Genomic DNA, 23,376 nt, shown 5'->3' with positions numbered 1-23,376 from the left:
CGTGACATCACGCAGTGTAGCTGAGCACATTCTGTCACGAGTACAAAGTATGTAATAACTCTTCTCTGAAAATAGTAAAACAATGTTGCCATTTGTTTTTTTTCTCACTTCGATAGCTGAAATTATTAATTTGTTCATGTAAATTTAACTGTTTATGGTTGAATATATTTTTTTATTTGGATATGTAAACGAAGCCATCAATTGAGTCAACGTAAAATATTTAATGTAATCAATTACTTAATTATTCTTTCTTTGGCTTGCTCCAACATTGTATTTTTTCAATGTGATAAAATGAAATAATCATTGTGGGGATTTTGGCTCTGGTTAGAGGGCAACTGTAGGCCTTTCAGCGAGGCTCACCAGGCGTACAGTCAGTGTTACAGGCACCATAGTTTGGAACTCGTATACTGCAGCATAAGAAACAATGTTACCTTTGTGGAGCAATTTCCAGTCTGGATGCTAAACTAAACCAAGCAGCTGCTGCCTGCAGACATGTCAGAGTGGCATCGATCTCCTCATCGAATTGTCTACAAGGAAGCAAATATGTTTTAGAAATGTTGAAAGAATTTTTTTTTTTTTTTTAGGTAATTCTTGATCAGAATACAGAATCAGCTGAAGCAGTTAGTTAGTTCAGCAGAGGGGAGCAAAGATTAAAGCCACAGACTCGAACAGGAGGAAATATCCACAGTCTTCCAGAGAATCAAACTCAAATCACCCATTTCCATTTTAGGGCCCGGGTTTTATTTTTAATATCAGATAGATCATTAGTTTCCTGGCAGAGAGTAGTTATGGGTTCCCAGCCTGTCTGATTAACCTTACCTCCTGGTAGTAAAGGCGATGACGGGTCGTCATCCCAAGCATAGTAATGACTTGTATTACCGTCCTCCATCTCACTGCTGGCTGCAGCGTTACCGTTGGCCACGTTTTTTTTGGATTTCCCCATGAAAAAATTCTGCATGCTGGAGTTGAATCTGGTAAACAGATGGAACATAATCCCTAAATTAGAGATACTGAAATAGTTCAGCTTAGAGTCCAAAAAGGGGAAAAACAAACAAGATAGGACATTCAGTGTCAAGATTCATATTTACAAAGATGGTTTACTGGCATTAGATGAAAGGCTCCTAGTTGTTTGATACATAGCATGTATTAACTAGCCAGAATAAACCGTTTATTCTTATTTCTTCTATAGAATTTACAGTTACAGTGGCCCACTTTCTTAAATAATAATAATAGTAATAAAAAAATTTAAAAAAAACAGCATCAACATTACAGTATACACAAATTGGCTGACATATGCTGTTCTTCATTGGAGTAGAAAGGGAAGAGAAAGTCCCACAAGTTCCCAGAAGAAAAATCACACGGCTTTCATCAGCAACACGGACCTTCAGAAAGACCTTTGGAGTGCCATTACATAAAAATGGATCACAAATACACCCGCGCTGCCTTTGAACATAATGTGTGCAGAGAAAACACTGGCAGCATTACAAGATCTACCTTATCCCCTCGACACCTTCAGAAACATTCAAACTAAAACAAAAAAAATTCTCTGATTATAGGATACTGTTTGCAAGGCAGGATTCAATTACACTTTTTTGCGAAGTTATTTTTCATCTGAAGGCAGAATCTTTAAACAAAACATGTATTTTGTAGATTGTGGAGCCAAAGAACAACAAAAGGTAGTGGAAAATGACCAGACAAAACAAAAATGTAGCTGGATTACAGTCATAAATAGTACTCTTAGTTAAACACAATATTTATCATTTAAAAAAATGTCCCCTAAATGAACCTTCAATGGTTGTCTAAAGAAAGAAAATACTGCTATCTGGAGTCAAAGACGAGGAGCTAAACACACCTAGCTTTAGCAACCGAGCACATTATAATCCTCCAAATAACAGGTGCTGCTATTGTGTGGCGTCATTGTATGAACGTTTTAAGTGACAATTTGGGCTGTCGAGGGTAAGCCAATAAAGCTAGCCATCTAATGCCGCAGAAGTTTTTGGTTTAGTTTGACATTATCACCAAAGGGACATTAAATTGCAAACATTTACTAAATGTCAAACGTGACGGAGTCAGAGTTTGAACTGCGGTGCTGGACACAGACGAGACGGCTTGAAGATGGAGATAATCTTGTGCAGATTGCATTTTGTCTGTTTTGGGACCCCATAGTAAAACCCTCCGTTTTTAATCTATCTAAAAACAAATGCTCATGACTTGAGTATTAAAGTGTGCACTTATTATGATTATTGTTAAATTTCGATTTATTTGGCAGCATGTCTGCCACTTGTTATTTGCCGAGAGAAAACTGTATCGCAGCAGAGTCCAGGAAGGTCACCTCGGAGCACTGATCGCGCTGCTATATAAAACCCACTCTACTCCATTTTGACTGGAACGGCCCAAAATGGTCAGCGGATATTTTGGGAAAAGGGAGACATATGACAGCATATCCTACAGTAAGCACTTCTTTCCTCCAAATGAGAAAGGAGAGGAGTGATCCGGTTAAGCCTGTGCTCTTAGCCACTGCAGAGGGAGAAAGATTAAACTCTTATGGCAGGGAGAGAGCAGGCTGCTGCTGAGTGTAACACAGATTACCAGCTGGACAGAGACAGCAGCACAGGACAGTGTGGTTGTTATTATTCAGTTTGGACTGTAAAGACACAAATATGGCCTAATGGAGTCTGTTTGTGCTGAATGCCGACAGACAGACGATAAACAGTCTGATCTTTTGATAAATAAAATACTAAAATGTACTTTGATGAAGTAAAACGCATCTGAAATAAGGATTAGAAGTTAATTATGTGTAGAAACCAAACCACTGAAATGCCACACATAATACCTAGAAGATGCCAAAGAGACTCACGTGGGGAACAGTGAAACTGCATCAGAGTTGTGTGAAATCATTAAAAAAAAAATTGCACTCTGCTTTTAGCTTAATTCAGGACTGGAGCAAGTTTTCTACCAGAAGGCTCCCTGGTTGAATCTGCTGCTAACATCTGGGCAGGGAACATGAAAGGGACACTCCCCTCCAGCTGGAAACCCACTGTTCTCTTATGTACTCGTCAGCTCGCAGGTGTTAGAGTGAAAAGGTGTAAAAGCAGAGTGCGTTAACATTCAACCTGCCTGATGACACAAGAAGCATTTATAAAAAAAAAAAAAAAAAAAAAAAAAAAATATATATATATATATATATGCAGAACTCACTTCATGACGAGGATGTAGCCCGCATACATGACGACCAGCACCAAACTCTCCCACCTGACAGGAAGAAACATACAAGATGAGGGATAAAATGGCAACTTCAGGTCCACACACACACTTATAAAGTAAAAATACAACAACATCCAGGATCTATTATTGTTTCTCAAAGTCTCATCAGCCTGCTACAAATATTCAGGAGAATTGATAAAAGAAGTTACATATGCAAGCAGGAATCATCAACACAGCTTTTGAGCATGGATATTTCTTCTTTAAAAAGCGAGACTTGGCCTGCGTCAGCACTCACACACTTCCATTAGCACACTTAATTTCGTAGTGTGTGAATTTTGACAAATTGCACACGGCTGTTGTGTACTTGCTGGAAAAAAAAAACAACCACAACATCCAAAGCGTCGCCCGCAGAAATATCAGTCGGCTTTGTTTGGTTATTTAACTGAAGAAAAGTGAACATATCTTCATGCCATATTTTGTGCGCAGAAAAAAAACAAAAACATATCGAAGGGTTCAATACAACAACAGTATGCTTAAAAAAAAGAAAGTGTGGCGACATGTACAACTTGTATTTGTTCAGTGTGGCCTTCAACGCAAAATCTGCAGCTTCCTCAGCCACCAGTTGTTTGTACCCCACCATGCTACTAACAGTGCACTCGATGTCATACTTATCAGTGTGAACGCACTTGTGCACTCAAAGTAGTCCAAGTTTGCAGATTTAGACACAGCCAAAAACTTTTGCTGTAAAGTGACCATTGATAAATAACCACAGGATTCAAGTTATATGGTAAATCATGCAACAATAGCACAGTAGAAGTGCCAGTCAGACAGTCACTTGCAGCACTGTCTTTAATTTGCTAAAACTCAGACAATGATGTGTTTTTGTTATTTACAAATTTTGATTTCCAGTCATGAGAAAAAAAAAAATGTGCATTGTTTTCTGTAAAATATGAACACATCGACAGTGTAACTGAATGAGTAACTTACCAAACTATCTTTTCATCATAGATGAACTGAAATTTAACAAACAGTTTTTAGATTAGAAATTTAAAAAAAAAAAAAAAAAAAAAGACATTCAAAGATGACAAAATTCACAGCTGGTGTTCATCAATTAATGCATGTGGTAACTTACTGCAATCAAAGCCAAAACCGACAGGATGTAGTAGAAGGAGTCCCTGAAAACAGCCCACCAGGTCAGGATCACCACCTGAGAATTTACATGTTAAAGAGATGCATTACAACGGCATCTGTGTGTATCCGAGTTCGGGTTAATACATAGTCGAAGGTACTCGATATATAAATGGTAGTGACTTTTAACGAGCTTAAGAAACACAGTTGTGTGATCCGTTTACAGATCCACAGTTTAGTTCTCCACGTTCACTAAAACCAGTTCAACTTTTGAGAAAACTAACCGCAGCAGATGGTTTTGTTTCCCCCTCAGCAAAAAAATAAATAAATAAAAACTTCTACCACACGTGCTGCTCTGCAGTCTATAAATGAACAGAATGATGCAGAAGTCATTCTCTCCCTCCTTCCCTCCCTCCCTCCCTCCCTCCCTCCCACTCACTCACTCACTCACACACCTGTCCAGCAAAGATCCCACAGACGCCAATGATGCATAGGACGTTGAAGACCGCCGAGCCAACGATGGTCCCCACCCCCACATCACCATGGGTGATGAAGACACCTGCACACGAAGAGGGAGCCAGTCAGAATAAGCTGTGACACTGACCATCTGGGAATGTCTGAGCATATACATATACACGTACACTGTGTGTGCGTGTGTGTGTGTGTGTACCAATGACAGATGCAAAAAGCTCTGGCGCAGAACTGCCAGCTGCCATGAAGGTGGCTCCTGCAACGTCTTCACTCAGATCAAGTTTCTGCAGACATGAAGCAAAGACGGTTGGTTTACGCAGACAAACCAACAGCGTTTTTTTTTTTCATCTCGGACAGATGAAAAGACTACAACTCCCCAGTACCTCACAGATCTTCTCCAGCGACGTCACAAAGTATTCGTCACATGTTATGGCGAGGGCCAGAAACATGTAGAGTGTCTACAGAAAGAATCAGAGTTACATTTGATGAGTGTATGTGTGACATGGACAAAAAAAACAAAAATATGAGCATATATAGATAGATACATCTGTAATCAGCAGAAATTAGCCGAGTGAATTTATAAGCTTTGCCAGAGCAAAAATATTCTCAGTCTGAAGGACGGGTGAAGGAGAAAGTCAACACACAGCACAGCACCCAATTAAAACTAAACATGCATCAAATTCAAATGTAAATTCAGGGACGAGTCATTTCCCCTCACGATGTGAAAAATCAACGGGGTCTGCATAATCCCGCCGCCGCCGCGGTGAGACGGGAGTGCGGGAGGCAGGCTATTTCAGCAGCTGAGGCCAGATCTATAAATTATAGATCAGGCGTGACATAATCGGGGCCCAGTAGCTCTGGCAGGCATGCTCTGCTCTATGCTATCCACAGGGGGCAGTGTAGGACTGCAGTGGGAACAGACCCTTCACACATTTCATCCTCCTCTCAGCAGTGAAACCAGGACAGTATTAAGTCATATTTCACAGTGGAACATAAAGCTGAGGACAGCTAAAGAGGTGGAGGTGTAGTTAACTGGATTGTATTTGGTCAGATTTGAAGTAAGACTCTTGGCCGTGAACATATGTGCATGCGCCACTATGGAGAACTCTCTCAGCCTTACAACAGGACTCCCACTCCAAGTCAAATGTCAAATTCCCTGACTTTCACTGCTGAAATTTCATGACCTACAATGAACAGGAAAAACAGGCTGCCATTGAGCCGAGCAGAAAAGAAAGAGCCAGCGACATTTCTGTGAATAACGGGCCGGCACATGCTCCTCCAGGTTGCGCAGATATTGGAAGAAATTGAATATACATGTTTAAATACTGGTTGCAGAGGCAAAGAATTTATCTGACAATAAAAGGTAATTACCTCGCAACTCAACGAGCTACATCTTGGATTTCTGTCAGTGACCGCTAATGCTACCAAACATACACATTGACAGTAACGTTATAGCCACATACATGCAATACATCACATTTTGATAAATGGCAACTAACATATTCTGACTCGGCATAAAAATTATCAAATTCCCTGACTTTACCCGTCTAAACAAAAAAGAAAAAAAAAAAAAGCAGTGTTTTTTTTAAATGCCCTTATCTGTGGGAACCCTGTTACAAGGATAAAGACATGATACGGGTTTTAAATGTGTGTGGTCCAGCTCTCATTAAAGCTGAGGAAACATTATAATATGATCTGCCACTTTATGCAGCAGGTATCCTCCATCATTGTACTGAGGAGTGCTTCACCAGCTTCTTTACACCTCCGCCCAAACTGGCTCTCGTTCATCATCACCTGTGAACTTGTTGGGACCATCAATGTTGAAAAGACACCGCAGGGGTCAACTAGAACTAGTGACAATGAGGTCACGCCACGCGGTAAGCGTTTCATGAGCTTAACCTAGTAATGCGACCAAACACGTTCAACTTTGATTTCTTTTAAAGTCATGAGCTGAGCTGAGAAAAGGGAAATTTTCTAAAGGCAGTTAAATTCAGCATGAAGAGCTCATTCTTTAAAATGAACAATGCTGAATGACTCTTTGAAAGACACGGGTGGCTTGTGACATAAAGACAAAAGCCACCCGTGGATTTCCGAGAGTTATTAAGTATTGTTCATTTTAATGAATGAAAGTCTTCATGCTGGATTTAACTGGCTTTAAAAAGTTCCCTTTTCAGGAGAGCTCAACATGACTGAATGCAGGAAATAATAGTCTCTAATATGAAGAAGAAGCTCAAAGAAGTGTATTCTTGTGACTCATGCTAACAATTTAAACTGGGACTGGAAATACCGTACCACCATGTTTATGAGGTTTTCTACACCCACTGCTGAGCAGAAGAGCTCCTTTGGGACAGTTTTATGAAACAGAACCACAGAAGGAGACTTGTTTCTTAGTTATATCATGTCCTGTTAAGCCAGTAAGCCCTTTTTGTTTCCCATGTTACAAGCCCCATTAAATGATTGTTTCCAGTAGATGTTTACATTATAAAGAGATATTTTTGAAGAAGTCGTAACTTTACTGCAAGACAGTCAGCTCAAATAATGATCTTTCAGTGCAACTTATCTTGGTCTACTTTGGTATTTTTATTCAGTTTTGATTTACTTGTATTCCTTTCACTTGCAGTTGTACTGTATTATAGTATCTGTCTGCATGTATTGATTTGTGTTCTCACTCCTCTGCACAAGTTGAGAAAAGACATTGGAAATGGGCACAATGTATTGTGAGGGATGGATCATCCTGGTGTCAGTGTGCACTGCAGCAGAGCAAAAATATATGCTATCGACTCAAGTTACATTTTATTACATTACATTGTTTTATAATAGAAAAATAATTGTATTTTGTTGTCCTCGTCGTTATTCTCCCATATACTGTCCTGAATAAATCCATTTTCAACCGTGACTCTACTTTGAATTTATAAATGGTTGCATGTTGAATTTAATCATTTGAGTAATTTCATGTGTCAGAAAAAAAAACTACCAACGCCACAGTTCATTTTTCCAGCTGTTAAAGCCTGGAATGTCCTTATAGTATTGTAAAAAATATTCCAAATTCACCTGAAACAAACAGGGCATGTCTAAATATTGAATACAGACTGAGATCATTTGTGATGCAGGTGCAGCTTGTTTAAAAAAAAAAGAAAAGAAAAAAGAAAAAAAAAAAAAGTCCTCTTACCGCCACAATGTGCAGCGCAACGGCTCCACTCTTTCGTTCAGCGTTGGTGAAAACGTCAGTGGGGAACTCGCGTATTGCTGAGGAGGAGAGGAAATGTCATGGTCACCACACATCAGCAGCATGACTGCGAGGTGCAGCTCCACGCCCCACCCCGACAGGACCGTGTGACTTCATGATGGGCATCGGTCTCGGAGGCACGGGCTTGCGGTGCCCTGTTGGTTCAGTGGGCTTTCACCGAATTACTTTGCTTGTGTTATTCCTTCACCGCCGTCTCTTTCCACTAGATTATCCAACACAGTGAAAATGTCTTGTATACTTAAACACTGGGGCATCACAGGCAAAGAGGGTCAAATGCAAATTCAATAGCAGCCTGTGATCATCATCCAAATAAAGCCAGAAACACAACAATCAAAAGGTTTATGGATTTTCAGAGGAACCGAAAGAGTTCAAACACTGTTTGAAGTACTCTGCAGTGTGTCACACCACTGAGCAACCAGTGACTTCATACCTATTTAAAGAAAGAAAAAAAAAAAAAAAAAAAAAGACCATCACATCTCCTCAAAACTGATGTAGAAAGCTTGGGCTATATTAAGAGCCTGGAGTCATACAGAATTAAAGCAAGCAGGCAGAAAAGACTCCCATGCTGAGGACTCATCATCCATCATCCAGAGCTCCAGCTGGAGCACAGTGTGATCATGGTACCACCATACGGCCCGCATCTCTGGGAGGACGGCCACTCCGCAGTGCACCTGGCTGGATACAGAAGCAGCCCATCTCCCTGACAAGATTCAGCATCTGCGGAGAGCGGCCTCTGTCCAACTTGAGCTCCAGGCTCCCATCTCACCCGCCCTTGTAACAAGCCTGCAACATTATAAGCGTATTACTTACACAAGCCACAGCTATCTCCGAGCTACAGTTAGACTCGTAAACTATTCAACTGAAATAGCAACAAAAGACTCAGCCACGCCAACAGCTGATACACAGCACCTCTTTGATCTAAATGCAAACGTACTCACAGCGACGATGCCAACATGCGGACGTTCAGTTATATCTTACCCTGTTTAAGTTTAGCGTCTCAGCACGCTAACATTTGCGAATGAACGCTGATAACATATACAGAGATATGGTGGCGTTGAAAAAAAAAGATTGCATAGCAGAATCTCCAATAATTTCCCCCAAACCACAAATGTCTGTACAAAACTTTGGAGCAGTTGCTTCTGTTGATGTTATGATATTTCACTGGATAAGTAAAAACTCAGTATAGCTGGTGGCACCAGACCAGAGGTTGCCAAATCTTTCAGACCACGTACTATGTACAACTTCCTACCGCGGATAGATTTTTGTTTTTTCAAAAGTTAAATTCCCTTGTTTAACCATGTAGTAGCCTCAGAAAGACTAAATAATATTAGAAGGCTGTTGGTTGAACATCAAAAAACATTGACATCTCTTTCTAGAAAAGGCTCCATTTGGGCGCTCAACTCCGACTCCCTTCAGCATTTAAAGGTCCGTCTCATCGGTCAGGTCCAACTTGGCTCTCATCTCGTAGTCATTTAAAAATGCCACTCAAGACCCAGTGTCCAACTAATGTTGGCGTCATGTGACCCAACGTGGTTCAGAACAAGCAGATATTATTTTCAAACGATTGAAGCGATTACCAATATCCTTTTAAATAATCACAATGTGATTTGTAAATGTAATAACTCCTGTCTGTAATAAAATGAGGATTTTTTTTTTTGGACTTCGGCCAGTTGGAGTGTATTTTCTTTTTAGGTCTTTCAACAAGGCTGTTGCGCTCCACCAGGGGGAGCCTTATGTACCACAGTTTGAGAATCACTACTCTACAGGAAGGACAAGTGATCATACAAGGTCATGAGGATGTATCCCCCGGGGGCCGGAAATGCGTGTACGAAATGCCGAGTGGGCGACTAAATAACTGACCAACCTCACCATCACTGCAGTCATGACACTAGTATAGAAAGTAAAACAGTAAATAGGACTACTGTGCTGCAGTACTTTTTCAAAAATGAATCTGATGTCAGATCAAAATGTTATAGTCGGAGGCTGCAGAACAATTCTGTTTACAACAGAAAACAAAGACAAGATTCGGGCCCTTTGCCACATATGGAGTCGTGAAGTGGAACAGTGTTCACCTGAGACTTCTCACTGCATCCGTCCCAACCTCACCGATGTCTGCTTTTATAATACTTGCTGGCGTTCACGCATGACTGAGCTGGCGCAGCGCTCCAGACCCTGTACATGCAAATCAAACACGCCACAGGATGCAGTCCAAGACCACTTCATCAACCGCATGCCTCCTGGCTTGCAGCACATGAGTGGAAGTGCGGTATATATTCATCATCAGGTGTCATCTAGCACACAAATGTTTGTTACAACATGGAGGAGCTACGGCACAAAAGAAACTACGACGCTCTCTGGCGATGGGACACAAATTAATCAGACCTTAATTGGTACGATTTTTAATGCCTCGTGTAATATTGCACCTCCCGACACAGCAAATGTACCCGATTGGATTAGGGGACAGAATGGTAACAAGTTGATTATGTGACCTTAATGTGTAATGAGAAAGCGAAGAACACCTGACTGACATTGAGATCGTACAGCAACACCGACTGTGGCAGGCGGCTTTAGTTCATTTCATTTCGTTTCAGACAGGTTTATGTGCCGAATGAAACGTTTCGGAAAGCCGACGGCCTCAAGCAGAGGCGCAATCAATTACAGGATTTGTGAGCTGTGCCCGCAGAGGTGACTGAAAACAAACTGATGCCAATACAGAAGTCTAAAGTCCCACTGATACCTCACGGCCAAACAGCCCCACAAAACGTATCACTCTCTCTCCAGAAGGTTAAACGTTAAAAAAAAGACAAAAACATAAGAAACATGGAAAAAGTATTAGGTGCGAGTTCCCTGCCGTCCGATCCTTTCACCCCCTGCCTCCATGTTCTCTTAACTGCCCTGCAGGTCTTCAATTAATCAATAATTAAATGCCATATCCATCCAAGCTCTTTCGTTACACGGCCCGTCATTTGCCACCATGTGAAAAATCAGCTCTGGCTGAGAGAGAACAGTAAAAATAGGTGATCACAAAAGGTGTTTAAAGGGCGCCAGCAGAGCGATGACAGGTAGGCTGAGGTCACCTCGCCGTCCCTGTAAACATCCAGTCAGACAGCGTCTGCAGGGTTCGTCTGCGTCTCCTCACAGCAGCGGTCAAACCGGACATGAACATGCTTCCACAGCCAATTCCCACACAAGGACGGGACGGGACAGGACGTGCACACGGGAGTGCGACGACAGGCAGATTGCTCAAGTGATGCATCTCAAATGAGGTTCATAAATAGAAAGCTAAATAATATCTACTTCGGCTGAATCGTTTGCACAGAAACGGAAGAAATAAATTGGAAGTTCCAGTGTTATGATGCAGTGCACATGTACACTGAAGAAATAAATAGCTCATAATATATTTATTTTCAAATCATTGTAATAGCTTCAGGTAAAGCATACGATATTAGCAGGTAACAGCTTTATGCATTTAAATTGTTTTCATCAATTAATCTGCCACTTATACGTTTGATTAGTTATTTGGTCTGTAAAAATGTCCAAAAAATACAGAATTGAGCATCTTGAATTGTTTGTTTTGCCCATGTAATACTACAAATAATCAAAGTACACCATTACATAAGTCAAAGAAAGATCACCACAACAGTCGGTGTTTTTTCTAATATAGACTTCATTGTTGCGTGCGTGTCATTTTTAACTTAAACATCCGATTAGTTGCAGGCTTTATTTTTCATGCAATACGACACCGAGACCGACGTTCTACAAATATATGAATATCTGGCATATTGAACCAAAAGATATTTCCCACTTTGTTTTCCAGAATTTCTGAATCTTCCGGTAAATATTTGAAAGACAAATTCTGCCAAGCGAGCCGCTTTCAGAATGAAATCTTTTCTGCTGAATAAAAAGATTCTGTGATTGGACATACGGGAGGGAACAGCTAAAACTTGTATCTGTCCTGCTGTTCTCGTGTTTGCATGGGAGTACCATCTTTTTTGAAGGCAGTGCAGGAGGGTTGAACGAGGGACGTGTGGACTGGCACTGCAGGCAGAAAGCAACAACAACAAAGAAAACAACCACAAAAATTTAAAAATTAAAAAAAACAAAAACAAGCCCTCTTCAGAATCTAAGCTACAAATCTATAAATAAACCCTGTTGGACACCTGACGGTACTGCTTATGCAAGAAATTACTGGCAACACTTTTGTTCATCTGTCTCCACAGCCCTCTACTCCTCATCTTATCAACCCCAGAAGTCATTTTAAGTCCACAGAGAGTCGTCATGAGAAGTGTTGGGAGGATTTCATGAGGTGCGTTGCTGCCACAGTCTACATTAATACTTTGGAGGCCATTATTGACTAAACTGGGGTCATTAAGGGACAGAAAAAAGAAAAAGAAAACATAAGATAGCTATCTTATACCCATCAATGAAAATTCAGGGGGTCAATATATCACTTGTTTCATAAACTAAGAATACAGCGGATGATGTAGTCATGTAACATTTTCTCTACTAGCAGTCGTTTCCACATTTACAACAAGTATAAAAACTCTCATGAAAGTAGCCAATCGTACAATCAAAGTTCAGCATGATGACCTCTGTTCCCTCGTGCCGCTTCACACATCTATATATTTTTTTTTTCAAAACCTAGAATAATTTTTATTTTGCATTTGTAAAGAAGAAAAAAAAATGCTGAACAATCAGCAGCTTAATAAAATTGATTCCATGAAAAAGTATGGTTAATTGTTTTGCTTTGCTTCCTTTAGTTATTCATTAGCTGAAATAACTCGGCGATGTTATAATTTGCTGATGTGCTAATATTTTGAGACATTTAGAAAAAGGCGTTTTAGTCTTTTTCTGATTAAAAGAGAGGTTTTAAGTAAATTCTGGCGAGGACCTCGCTTTATTGCAAATGTTAAACATTTCAAATTCCTGCTTTTATTCCACACACTGTAAACAAAGGGTACACTGTTAGATTTTAACCTGATAAAATTCTAAAATACTTAGTGTTAATACACAGGGAACTCTACAGTTGTAAATCTCACTTAATATACAAAAATCCTCTCAGATAACCTTAATTTACTGATGTATTTAAGCCACACGAGGCTGGCCATTCTTTACATTTCTGCAATTGTTATTCCATAATCTGGTAATATTCCAGATATCATGGTGCCGTTACACAACGGAGCTCAGCATCGTGTACCTTCTGTTGTCCTAGAGAGAGGATGACTGGCAGGATCGTGCACACAACAGGCCAGTCTTAACCCAACACTCCTGCCGCGGTGGCCTGGGCAAAAACCTTTAATATAGATACTCCGACTGAAATGGAGCCATGGAAATGTCTGCGTTCATCAACCCATCTAGTCTACAACTGATAAACCTGACTAGATCAAGCCGATGGGGGAAAAAAACACAATGCTATCAAACATTATACAACCGAATAAAAATATGACGCGAGCAAAATGTTTTGGCCGAGTGCCTGGTGCTACCTTCTGTCGCAGCCCGCGCACCGACCCGCAGACCAGCCAGGACATTAACCGAATACAATTGACACTCTACTACAGCAGTCAAGAGACTCTTCAGAGAAGAATGATTCCTCTGGGTCATTATTAGCCCATTAGATAATTAGCTTGCTCCAGCTGACATCAGTGAGCAGCAGCATGATGCGACTGCGACCGGCAGCCGCTCTTGTAAACATGACGACAACATCACGAGTCGACTTGCGGGGGAATTTCTCAGTCACACAGATTGATGATCGTCCTCTTGTTAAGCGAGTGCCATCACATGGTCATCTAAACACTTAAAACACATGCAATTTCAACTGCATGAACTCACTTGCATATCTATTACACTTGTGCTTCAAGCATGACTTCCTATCAACCTTTATGTGACTGTGTGTGAGCAGTCAGGCTGTTGGTGGACCAGAAGACTCCCGATTCAATAACCTAAAGGGGACACCGCTGTGAAACGTATGCATTCAGCTGTGTACACGAGAAATACATAAGCATCTCCCTCAGGGTAGCTCTGACGTGACAGAGAACAGAGCTACTTTTCTGCCGTGACCATGAGCTATAAAACCTGGCGAAATGTCATTTCCGACCTCAGTTTGAATAAAAAAAAAAAGCACTACGCTCTGGCCAAAAGCAGGACATTTATTCGCAACAAAAAAGGCAGCAAATCTGAAGCCGAACAGAAGAAAGAGGTCAGGCATGTTTGGAAGTGCGCGGCACAGGAAAAGAGCTCGGTGCAGGTGCTCGTGCCTGCGCGCCTCTCTGTGCTGCATTGTTCCATCGTTGGCATGCAAGCGAGAAGCAAAGCGAGGTCAGTTTCCATTATGCAGAGCAGCATAATCCCTGCTTGTGTAATTCCCTTTTAAAAAGCCTCCTTCTGGTGTTTCCCTCGAGTTGAAGAACCTGTATTCCAACGTGGACGGGCTGCTACCCGCTGGCAGCTTCACCCGCCATCTTGCCGCCAAATTTCCAGCATGAACCCCCCCCAGCCTCACTTCCCCCAAAATAAACCTCAGATCCTGCCTTTTGTTTTGCCAACAGCAGAACTCACTCTACGAACAAATATTTACGCCAAATCAACACTGGCCCAAAGAGGAAGTGACATCACCCTGCCAGAGCTGCAGAGTCACCCTCATACTTCCTCCTCATCCACACCACTTCTCATGCCCAACATGAAGCATATGCGCCCCCTTGCCGTGAACATATTCGTGCCATCTCTAAAACAACTATAATCAAATCGCATCTGATTAATTCGGAGTACAATCCAAGCCGTTCGAAACCCTTCGCTTTGTTGTTCACGTCTACCTTTTGTGCTGCCGCCTGGCTTCTACCGGTACAATTAGGCCACTGAAGTGGGAGTTTTCCACACAAGATACGAGCCGCATGTTTATTAAAGGCAAATGATTCCTCCTACAGGACATTAGCTACGGTGCTCTGCGCCCTCTCCTAATTTCGAATGCTCTACAGCTGGCATCAGATGCATATGGGGAGGGGAGACATGAGAAAGAGTATAATCTAATATTCTGCATGCCTCCCCCCGCCCCCCGGTAAACCTTAAACCATTTCTCTGCAAAAGACTCATCTCTGATCATGTTCCTGACACAGCCTGGAAGAGATCATAAAGCATTTGAATCCCTTGCTAATAACAGCTGTTGTGTTTGTTACAGATTTTCTGTAAGTTTCCCAATTTAAGTGAGAAATAAGAGTGCATTTGTTCCAATCGTCATGGGACTGTTACAGGGAAGTACATCTCAGGGGGCGGTGTGACTCAAGGTCTGCATGTGACGGTTAACTAAAGTGTATCCAGAGCTTGCAACAGCCACTTGGAGTGTAATTTAGTCCCTTGTAGATTGGACGCTTGCAATGCAATCAGGCAAGAAGCACAGAAAGCAGGTTGGACGGCACCTTGTGTTTTCCAGGAGTTATTACCGAATGGCCAATAAAAGAGGCACTTATGATGAATGGCTGCCTTGTAGCAGCACAAGTCGCAGGGCAAGCAAAACAACATTAGCGCCCCATGAACCCGGGAAAGGGCTCCCTCAGTGATCACAGAAATAATGATGAGGAAAAAGGCTGAGCCCGAAGCTGGCCGAGTGTAATCTATGCAGCCTACAAACAGACGCCTAATTAAAAGTGGATCTTCAGAAGTTGCATAAACTCAGCATAAAAGTAGAAACGTCCAATAATAAGGTGCATCCAGTCCAGCCTATGGGTTCCATCCACGGTCAGTGCTTTCTCCCTGGCGGACTGCAGACCAGTACCAACAGCGGCCTGCTGCAGGATCATCAGCACTGGGCAAACAACTACACAGGGAATCCGGACGAAGAAGTGAATCTGTGATCCGAACACGCGTCTCACTTATTGGTGAGAACAGTGCGATCCCTATGGTCAAGTCATCTATAAAAATGAGTCCTCATCATGGGCCATGAAGATGGCTATTCACTTTGGAATTATGGAGATTGTAAACAAATTTGTTTTCAAAGAAAGATTCGACTTTTTCAGTGCAGCGTATTTAACCGCCTGCCTGATTCATCCTGCCTCATCTCACTGATGAGATTTAGCGTCATTAGCAATAATGCCAACCAACAAGTGCAGCATTACACAAATCACCTGGCTCGCACGGATTGGAAGGTCTTTAAGGTTGTTTTTTTTTACCCTCGTTTACAACTGGTTGTAAGTAGACTTTCAAGAAGCAGTAAGTGAACTCCTTTGGATATTATCTGCTTATATCGTGATCAGACTTTGTTCATAATTACACAAAAACAGTCACAGTGAACGTTGGATAAATAGAAGCAAATCTGCAACTAAAAGTAATTGGGATAAGTAGTCAGCAAACCTAGAGTCTAATTTTAGTTTGCCGTTCACAGGAAGCAGCCGTTCACAAGACTGCTCTGATCTCACAAAGCTTACAATGAAGAATCGTCAATTAGCACAAAGCTGAAAAGGATTACAAAAGTAATTGCTGATATCTATCACCTACAGACACATTGCTTATAAATGGAGACTATTTAATACGGTGGCTGCTCTCCACAGAAGTGAACAACCCACCTAAGATGAATCCAAAAAGGGACAACACAGCAACACTCCGGTAAAAAAAAAGAGAAGAAAGCCCAGAGTAGCAGCTAAAAGCCCGAAGGAGCTGGTTAACATTTGTGTTTATGAGTCACATGTAGATTGTGGTTCACTGTTGTCTGGTGTTCATGGCAAGATGCCACAGAATTGTTTGGGAGCAACGTGCAGCATGACATAAAAAGCAGCACTGCAAAACAAAAAGATTCCCTCAAGAGTCCTTTCAGATCCCCTAAAAAAAAAAAAATATATATATATATATATTTGCTTTTGTCGACCTGATGTTCAAATATGCTCCAGGACAACAATATTGCACAATAACCCCAATCATAACCACCTAAACTGCCCTCAACAGGCTGACGCAGAGCAACCCGTGATCTTAGGTGGTCGGATGTCTGCAGCCACGACAGGATTATTTATGAAACTAAGAGGAGTCATATGATGATCTCACACTGGCAGGAGGGTGCAGAACAATGGTGGGATAAAGGAGGGAGGACTACAGCTGATAAGAAATGTGCGGAATGTCAAGTCCAGTCAGGTGCGGTAGACAGTTCAGGGGGGGGAAAGGCAATCCTACAGGATTAGAAAAAAAATCCCAAAACTTCCAGCAGTCTTTCAGCCCACTGTGACTTTGAAAGAAAGTTCACATCTTTAACGATTACAACACTTAATAGTTCAGTGTCAGTGGGTGTAAAAGTGCGTTTTGCTCGTTTCCATGCTAAAATAGCAGGTTACAACGCTGACGATTTCACTAATCCATGAGGGATTGTGCCTGCTGTGACCAGTAATGAAGTAATGGCCCGTCAGTCCGCGCTGAGTCACTTGTGATGCAGCCGAGTAAAGAGTAAATCTAACACTTGAAATTGCTTCAAAATTGTCTGTGTCCTGGTGTCATATTCTGTGTGCTAGTCAAACACAAAGTAACACAAATTCCAATATTGAGATGAATTATTTTAGGAAAATATTCATTCTCAGGGGTTAAAAAAAAAAAAAAAAAAAAAAAAAAAAATGAATCTCCTTCAACAGCTCTCCTTTCCATCTACGATTAAACACTGACTTTAAATTCAGAAGAAGGCAGAAGCATAAGAAGAGTCCAAATGGGACTAAACTTCTAACCCCGGCAGCTTTAATGCCATTCTCTTCCCACCGAGCCATGCAGGATCACAGAAAGCTCATGTGAGTCAGTGTTTGGAAAAACAGAACCAGTCACACTGAGTCAATTCGGACGACATGGAAATAAAGAACAACAACAAATGACTGAAGGAACATTTCGTGCTTTTGTAATCACTGGTTGTTTGCCGTTTAAATCGTTGGCTTCATAAAAAAAAAACAAAGTCCTGAGAGTTTTCGTAGCCTGATGCAGATGTCAGCATACAATCCAGTGCAACTAATTCCAGAATGCTTCTTCCTTTAAGTGTATCAAAGATGCTGTAACAATCAATAGCGGACCCTTTTAATAGCTCTCATGTTCCTTATTACTGAGTCACAACAATATAAACCCAGCGGAGAGTTAAATTAAAGCACCATATCAGCTTAGAAACGCCACAACTCCTATGTTTTTTCTACCAATTTAGTGATGTTTTTTTTTTTTTTTCCCCTGAAACGCTAGACACCATTTGAATAGATTTCAATTATAGATACCTGTCTTTAGACTATATTAGTTATGCAATGTATAATTTCTCAATTCTGAGCTGCTACACAAAGATCACAGTCTCCTGAGAATGTAACTGTTGTATTTACAAAAGAAAATATAATTGTTTTGCATTATTGTTTGACTGAAGAATTGCTGTGCTCAACACAAAAAGGAGAAATTGGCAGGCCAAAAAAAAAAAAACAATCGGCAGAAACTATCAAATATGAATCTGTATTGAAAATATTTTTGTTTTTTTGGGGGCAGCAGAACGAGGTGTTACCAACAGTGACATTATCACCCCATGATATTAAACATGTTATTCAACAGAAGCCTGTTTAGACTTCCAGGAGACCAAGAGATTAATTTGCAGTCATGCTTGTTTTGGTGTCTAACAATTCCTGAGAAAAATCTCTGGTTCTGTATCTGCTAAATGCTCAACGATGTTGGCCAGCTACTGTTAATCTAGAAATCTTGATCAGGGTTATTAAAGGTCCCATATTTTATACATTTAGGTTTCAGTTTGTTTTTTGGTTATACAGCAGAGCTAGGTGCTATATAAACACAGTGAAAGTGTCAAAACGCTTAGTACACGGAGAAATGCCCACAGCCTGTATTGAGGAACCATTTGGACTTCCATACATTTGTGATGTCACAAATTCCCATTCATGTCATATGTCCGCCCTCAGCACAACTCGCTGTCCAAGCTTTTATGTGGAGAAAACACTGAGCCATCATTCTGTCAAGAGTGAAGAAAACTTGGTTGGCATTGGCGTGTGTTCAGCCAATCAGATGAGAGGGTCATTGCTATCAATGCTCCCTGAAGACACAGACAGAAAATGTCCTGTGTATCGCAGAGAGACGGTAAAGAGAGGCGATGTGAAACTATATCGAGATGGTTTTTGGTATTTACAATTATAAATATTTTCACATGGATATCAAGACTGCAAATGAATCACAGAAAAGGGAAACTATGGGGACTTTAATTCCAGAACAACTCACCTGGCTCTGAACAGTTCTTCTCCACCGTTTCGTTTTCTAGTACTGAAGCCATTAGTCGTCTCCCCCAGCGTTCATAGTCCGGATGTCCCTCCGCCACCATCCCGTGGCCTGAAACAGAATACAAACAGCTTTCATTATCAAACATTAACACAAATACAGCATCTAATCACATAGCCAAATCCTATCGCACAAAACATGTTGGGGGTCAATACACCTGCAACAATTGTGAAAGCCTTTTTTTTTAAGTTTACTGCCCGGAAACCTTGAAACTCCATTTTACATGTTTTAGAAATGCAATCAAAACTTAACATGGCTGCTGTTGCCCACAATATGTTTCATGACCCGAAACAACCATAAATCACGCTCATTAATCCAAACAAGGTTGGTTGTCTTTAATCCCTTAAAACTTTTCATTTATGTAGATATGACATTTTCCTCCAGCGGCAGCAGCAATAGCATCAAAATGTAGCTGTGTCATTATATTTTTGGGGTGGGAGTTTCATTTTTCATTAAACTGCTCTTAAGCCTCTGTAATGAGGACATGAAAAAAAAAAGAAAAGAAGAAGGAAAACAGCAGTCCCAAATCTATTATGTAAAACCATACCAACGACCTGAGCAGCGCTTTAACCTTGCAATTTTTATAAAATGTCGCCATAGGAAGGCAACGTTGAATTGAGGAAGCCGTGACTTGGTACAGGACGATTAACAAGTACTGATGTATAGACAATTGTGATCACGAGATAATACCCAGCGGATTACACAACGATTGGGAGAGACTGCCTAAGAAGCAGCAGACTCACATGATGTCAGGGTTTGTAAAGGTCTCGCTGACCACGTGAATGTCTCATGATCACTCACTCTCAGGCTAATTTCCTTTGACAACGGCGGAGGACGTAACGGCCGAGACAACAACTACTCTGAGGGTAACAAATTAAAGATCATCAGCACCTGCTCAGAACACTCAAATATTATGTTTAATTTAGTAGTGCCAATAAAATTGACCAATATCAATTTATCACTGGCTGATAAGTCGTAAGGAGCCAGAAACTTCCGAATGTCTGAGGTGTTGCTACGGCTAAAGATCATTCTCAATATAGATTAATTCAAAATTAGTCTGCTGGTTATTTTCTAAAATGTTATCCCCCCCCCCCCCTCTATTAAATAGTTTACAGAGGCCCAATGTGATGCCAGAAAATGGCCTGTTTAGTCCACAAACAGTCCAAAACCCAAAGATATTTAGTTTAATATCAGAGAAAAGATAACCAGAATTTCCTCACATCATACAAGAATAATTATCAAATGTGAGGCATTTTGCATCAAAAATGACCAATTAATAGGTGAAAACAGTTGCAGATCAAATCAACTGTTCACTTTGGCTCGAGGTTAAAGCTAATAAGAAACTCAAAACATTTCTTGGTTAAATTTAAAAACAGACGCATCAGAACAAGTCGTGAAGACAACAATGAGATATTACCCACTTTGGAGTTGTTTGGTGGATCTGTGGCAGCGGTCTAAATGCACACAGCAGCAACATTAAGATTCGTTTGGAGATGAATTTCTGGCTATTAAGCAAATGTATGTCCTATATTCACTTAGCTGGAGTTTCTGTCTCCATCAAGGGAGACGTTAGAAATTGCGGGTCATAAAAGGAAAACAAGAGCAGAAAGATGCTAAAATGTTTTGAAGAGGTAAACGGAACAGCATCAGTAGTTAATAATAATAATAACAATAATAATAATAATAACTCAGTATCAATAGCACGTGAAGAATTAAAGATTCCGGTTTGTCAATTTTAAGATCAATCCATGTTTTGTTTTTAAATGCACCGTTATTTATTTTTCACTCTACTAGACCCATACAGTATTTTCAGTGCACAGACAGAAATATTTTCCAGACAGCCTGAAAATCATCAGGCACTGGATAAACAGATTGTACACAAGGCGACCGCAGCTGCTTCCCACTGTTCTCCAATCCAAAAGACCAAACCCTGCAGTCATCACTCCAACCTGTTCCTTCTCACTAACCAGCTCGGCTTCACTCCTCTGCTGCCTCTGGTCACGGTTTTTGTTTAATTTTATTCTAGATTTTCTCATTAAATACCGTTTATTTAAATGTCAGGGGAAGGACATGACGACCATTTTTGTAAGTAACCAAAACATGCGGACGTTGTGTGACAAGAGGTGGTTTTCAATTACTTTTGTAATAACTTAGAAGAATATTGTGAAAAGCACTCAGGCTGAACTTTCATGTTGACACAATTAACTTGAAGTGAATGTATTGGATTATTTTCATTTCTAGGGGGAAACTGTGCATAACAGTCACTCCAAATACAATTTGAACTGGCAGGTATACGTGGAATAACTTGATCACGACTATGAAATCTTCTGTTTTGAGAACAAAGAATCTGTGACATTTCCTGGAAGGAGAGAAGAGGCATGACGACTGCATGGGTCGTTCAGCAAACTGTGCTTTCGCAGCCAAGCATCAGAAAGGGAAACACAATGGAGACGAGATTCTGTCAGGACTAGGAAAGCTGGGGGGAAATGAAGGGCTGCAGTCTGTTGTGGGCATCGCACTGCTGGCTCATGCTACATCCTCTTTCTTACCCCAGCCCATTTCACTTGTTTTTATTGTCTTACTCTTTATGAGCTGATGTTCATGTAGTTGCGAAGATCTTGAGGATTACTAATAACCTGATTAATCCTTGTTTGTTGGCAGGAAAACTCTCAAATTCCAAAGACTTTCAGTGCATTTTGGTGAAGAAGGATATTTGTCTTCGTGGTCAAGTGGATACGAGATAAATTATCAACCATTCTATTGCTTTACCATTAAATCACCAAGCATCTTTTTACATCGTAAAACAAAAATGTCAAATCCTAAACTTTCATAGATTTACTAATTGAATACTTTGAGCTCAGATGAAGGTCATACTAAGAAATTTCAACAATTTGGGGTCACTTTCAATTCTGCGAACTTCTGAAACAGTTTTGCCATTCATTTTGATGTTTTGCCATTTAAAATTAGAAGAGACTATCATTAATGAAGGTAGTGATTAGTTTTGGCCCGGATGTAAATTAACATTTTAATCCCATTTCTTCTTTCCGTGTTGGACAGGTCAGAAGTTCAGAGTATCTTGAGTGGCTGAAAGGGTTAAAAGTAGAGCTGCGAGGAGTGAAAGGAAGTCGATCAGTCGATCAACAGAAAGACGGTAACTATTTTGATAGTCACTAAAATGTCTAAGCTATCTTAAGTAAACATGCCAAACATTTGTTGGTTCAAGTGTTTCACGTAATTTAAAAGACTCTACATTTGGGTTTCAGACTGGTGGTTGGACAAAAACATTTCAAAACATCATAAGCCTTCGGATACGGTAGCAATAATTTTTTTTTTTTTTAATTTTCTGATGTTTTAGGAAAAAAAAACATCAGCAACAAAGTTGCTCAGTATTTGTGAGTGTTAACATTTTGTGTAAAAAAAATTATGTAAAAGCAAGACTGCCATCCTATAAAAATGACCCAATAGTTTGTTTGTGCAAACAATTTATCAAACCTACACATTACATGTTTTTGTAAAGTGAGGTCCGGCCGATATGCGAGATAGCATCAGTCGTTTCAGCAAATGCCCCAAAACGCCATGTTCATGTTGAAACGGAAAAGCCCTCAGTGGCTGTTTGAATGATGAGGGGAGCAAACCACACAATCGGTGTTGGTGAGAGGAGGTTCGGGGAGATGGAAGGGTCGGCAAAACATTGGACTTCAACAGAGGATGCTGCAAATCATTCCCAGCCCACATTGTTGATCTTAAATCAAGACAGTTCCTTGTTACCTTGAAAACAAAGATCCTCTAAACTTAATTATGCACTTATTTGAGCAAAAACAATTATCTTGATTTAATCCTAACCAAGTCATTTTTGAGCCTAAACCTGACAGAACCGTTACCATAGCATCGTCACATCATAGTAGGGTTATTTGCTTTCAATTTTGAAATTAAGCTTAAAACAGTTTGTGTGCCATATCTTCTGACGCTGGCTCACTCTAATCAAGATAAACAACTCGTACGATGGTTGGTTTTTTTTATAGGAGGACTTGCCTGTCATTCTGTGTTACATTTAGTACAAATAG

General features: G+C 40.6%; 1 protein-coding gene across 2 annotated transcripts in view; it reads right to left on the bottom strand.

Annotated features, from left to right (window-relative positions):
* slc24a4b (solute carrier family 24 member 4b) overlaps positions 1-23,376 on the bottom strand; it is a 38,501-nt gene that overhangs the window by 11,605 nt on the left and 3,520 nt on the right. For both annotated transcript variants that reach the window (XM_069161726.1, XM_069161725.1), the window contains exons 2-10: positions 19,256-19,363; positions 7,973-8,049; positions 5,187-5,261; positions 5,003-5,087; positions 4,788-4,891; positions 4,337-4,411; positions 4,192-4,217; positions 3,199-3,252; positions 880-971 (exon numbers count right to left, since the gene is read on the bottom strand). In XM_069161726.1, the coding sequence (XP_069017827.1) occupies positions 880-971; positions 3,199-3,252; positions 4,192-4,217; positions 4,337-4,411; positions 4,788-4,891; positions 5,003-5,087; positions 5,187-5,261; positions 7,973-8,049; positions 19,256-19,363 (696 nt within the window). The remainder of the gene's footprint in view (positions 1-879; positions 972-3,198; positions 3,253-4,191; positions 4,218-4,336; positions 4,412-4,787; positions 4,892-5,002; positions 5,088-5,186; positions 5,262-7,972; positions 8,050-19,255; positions 19,364-23,376) is intronic.

The sequence above is a fragment of the Embiotoca jacksoni genome, unplaced genomic scaffold (assembly GCF_022577435.1).
Source record: "Embiotoca jacksoni isolate LCO1_2020_lvr unplaced genomic scaffold, fEmbJac1.0.p SCAF_29, whole genome shotgun sequence".
NCBI classification, from domain to species: domain Eukaryota; kingdom Metazoa; phylum Chordata; class Actinopteri; family Embiotocidae; genus Embiotoca; species Embiotoca jacksoni.
The sequence above is the reverse complement of the archived record's forward strand: the minus strand, read 5'-3'. Positions and strand labels throughout refer to the sequence as shown.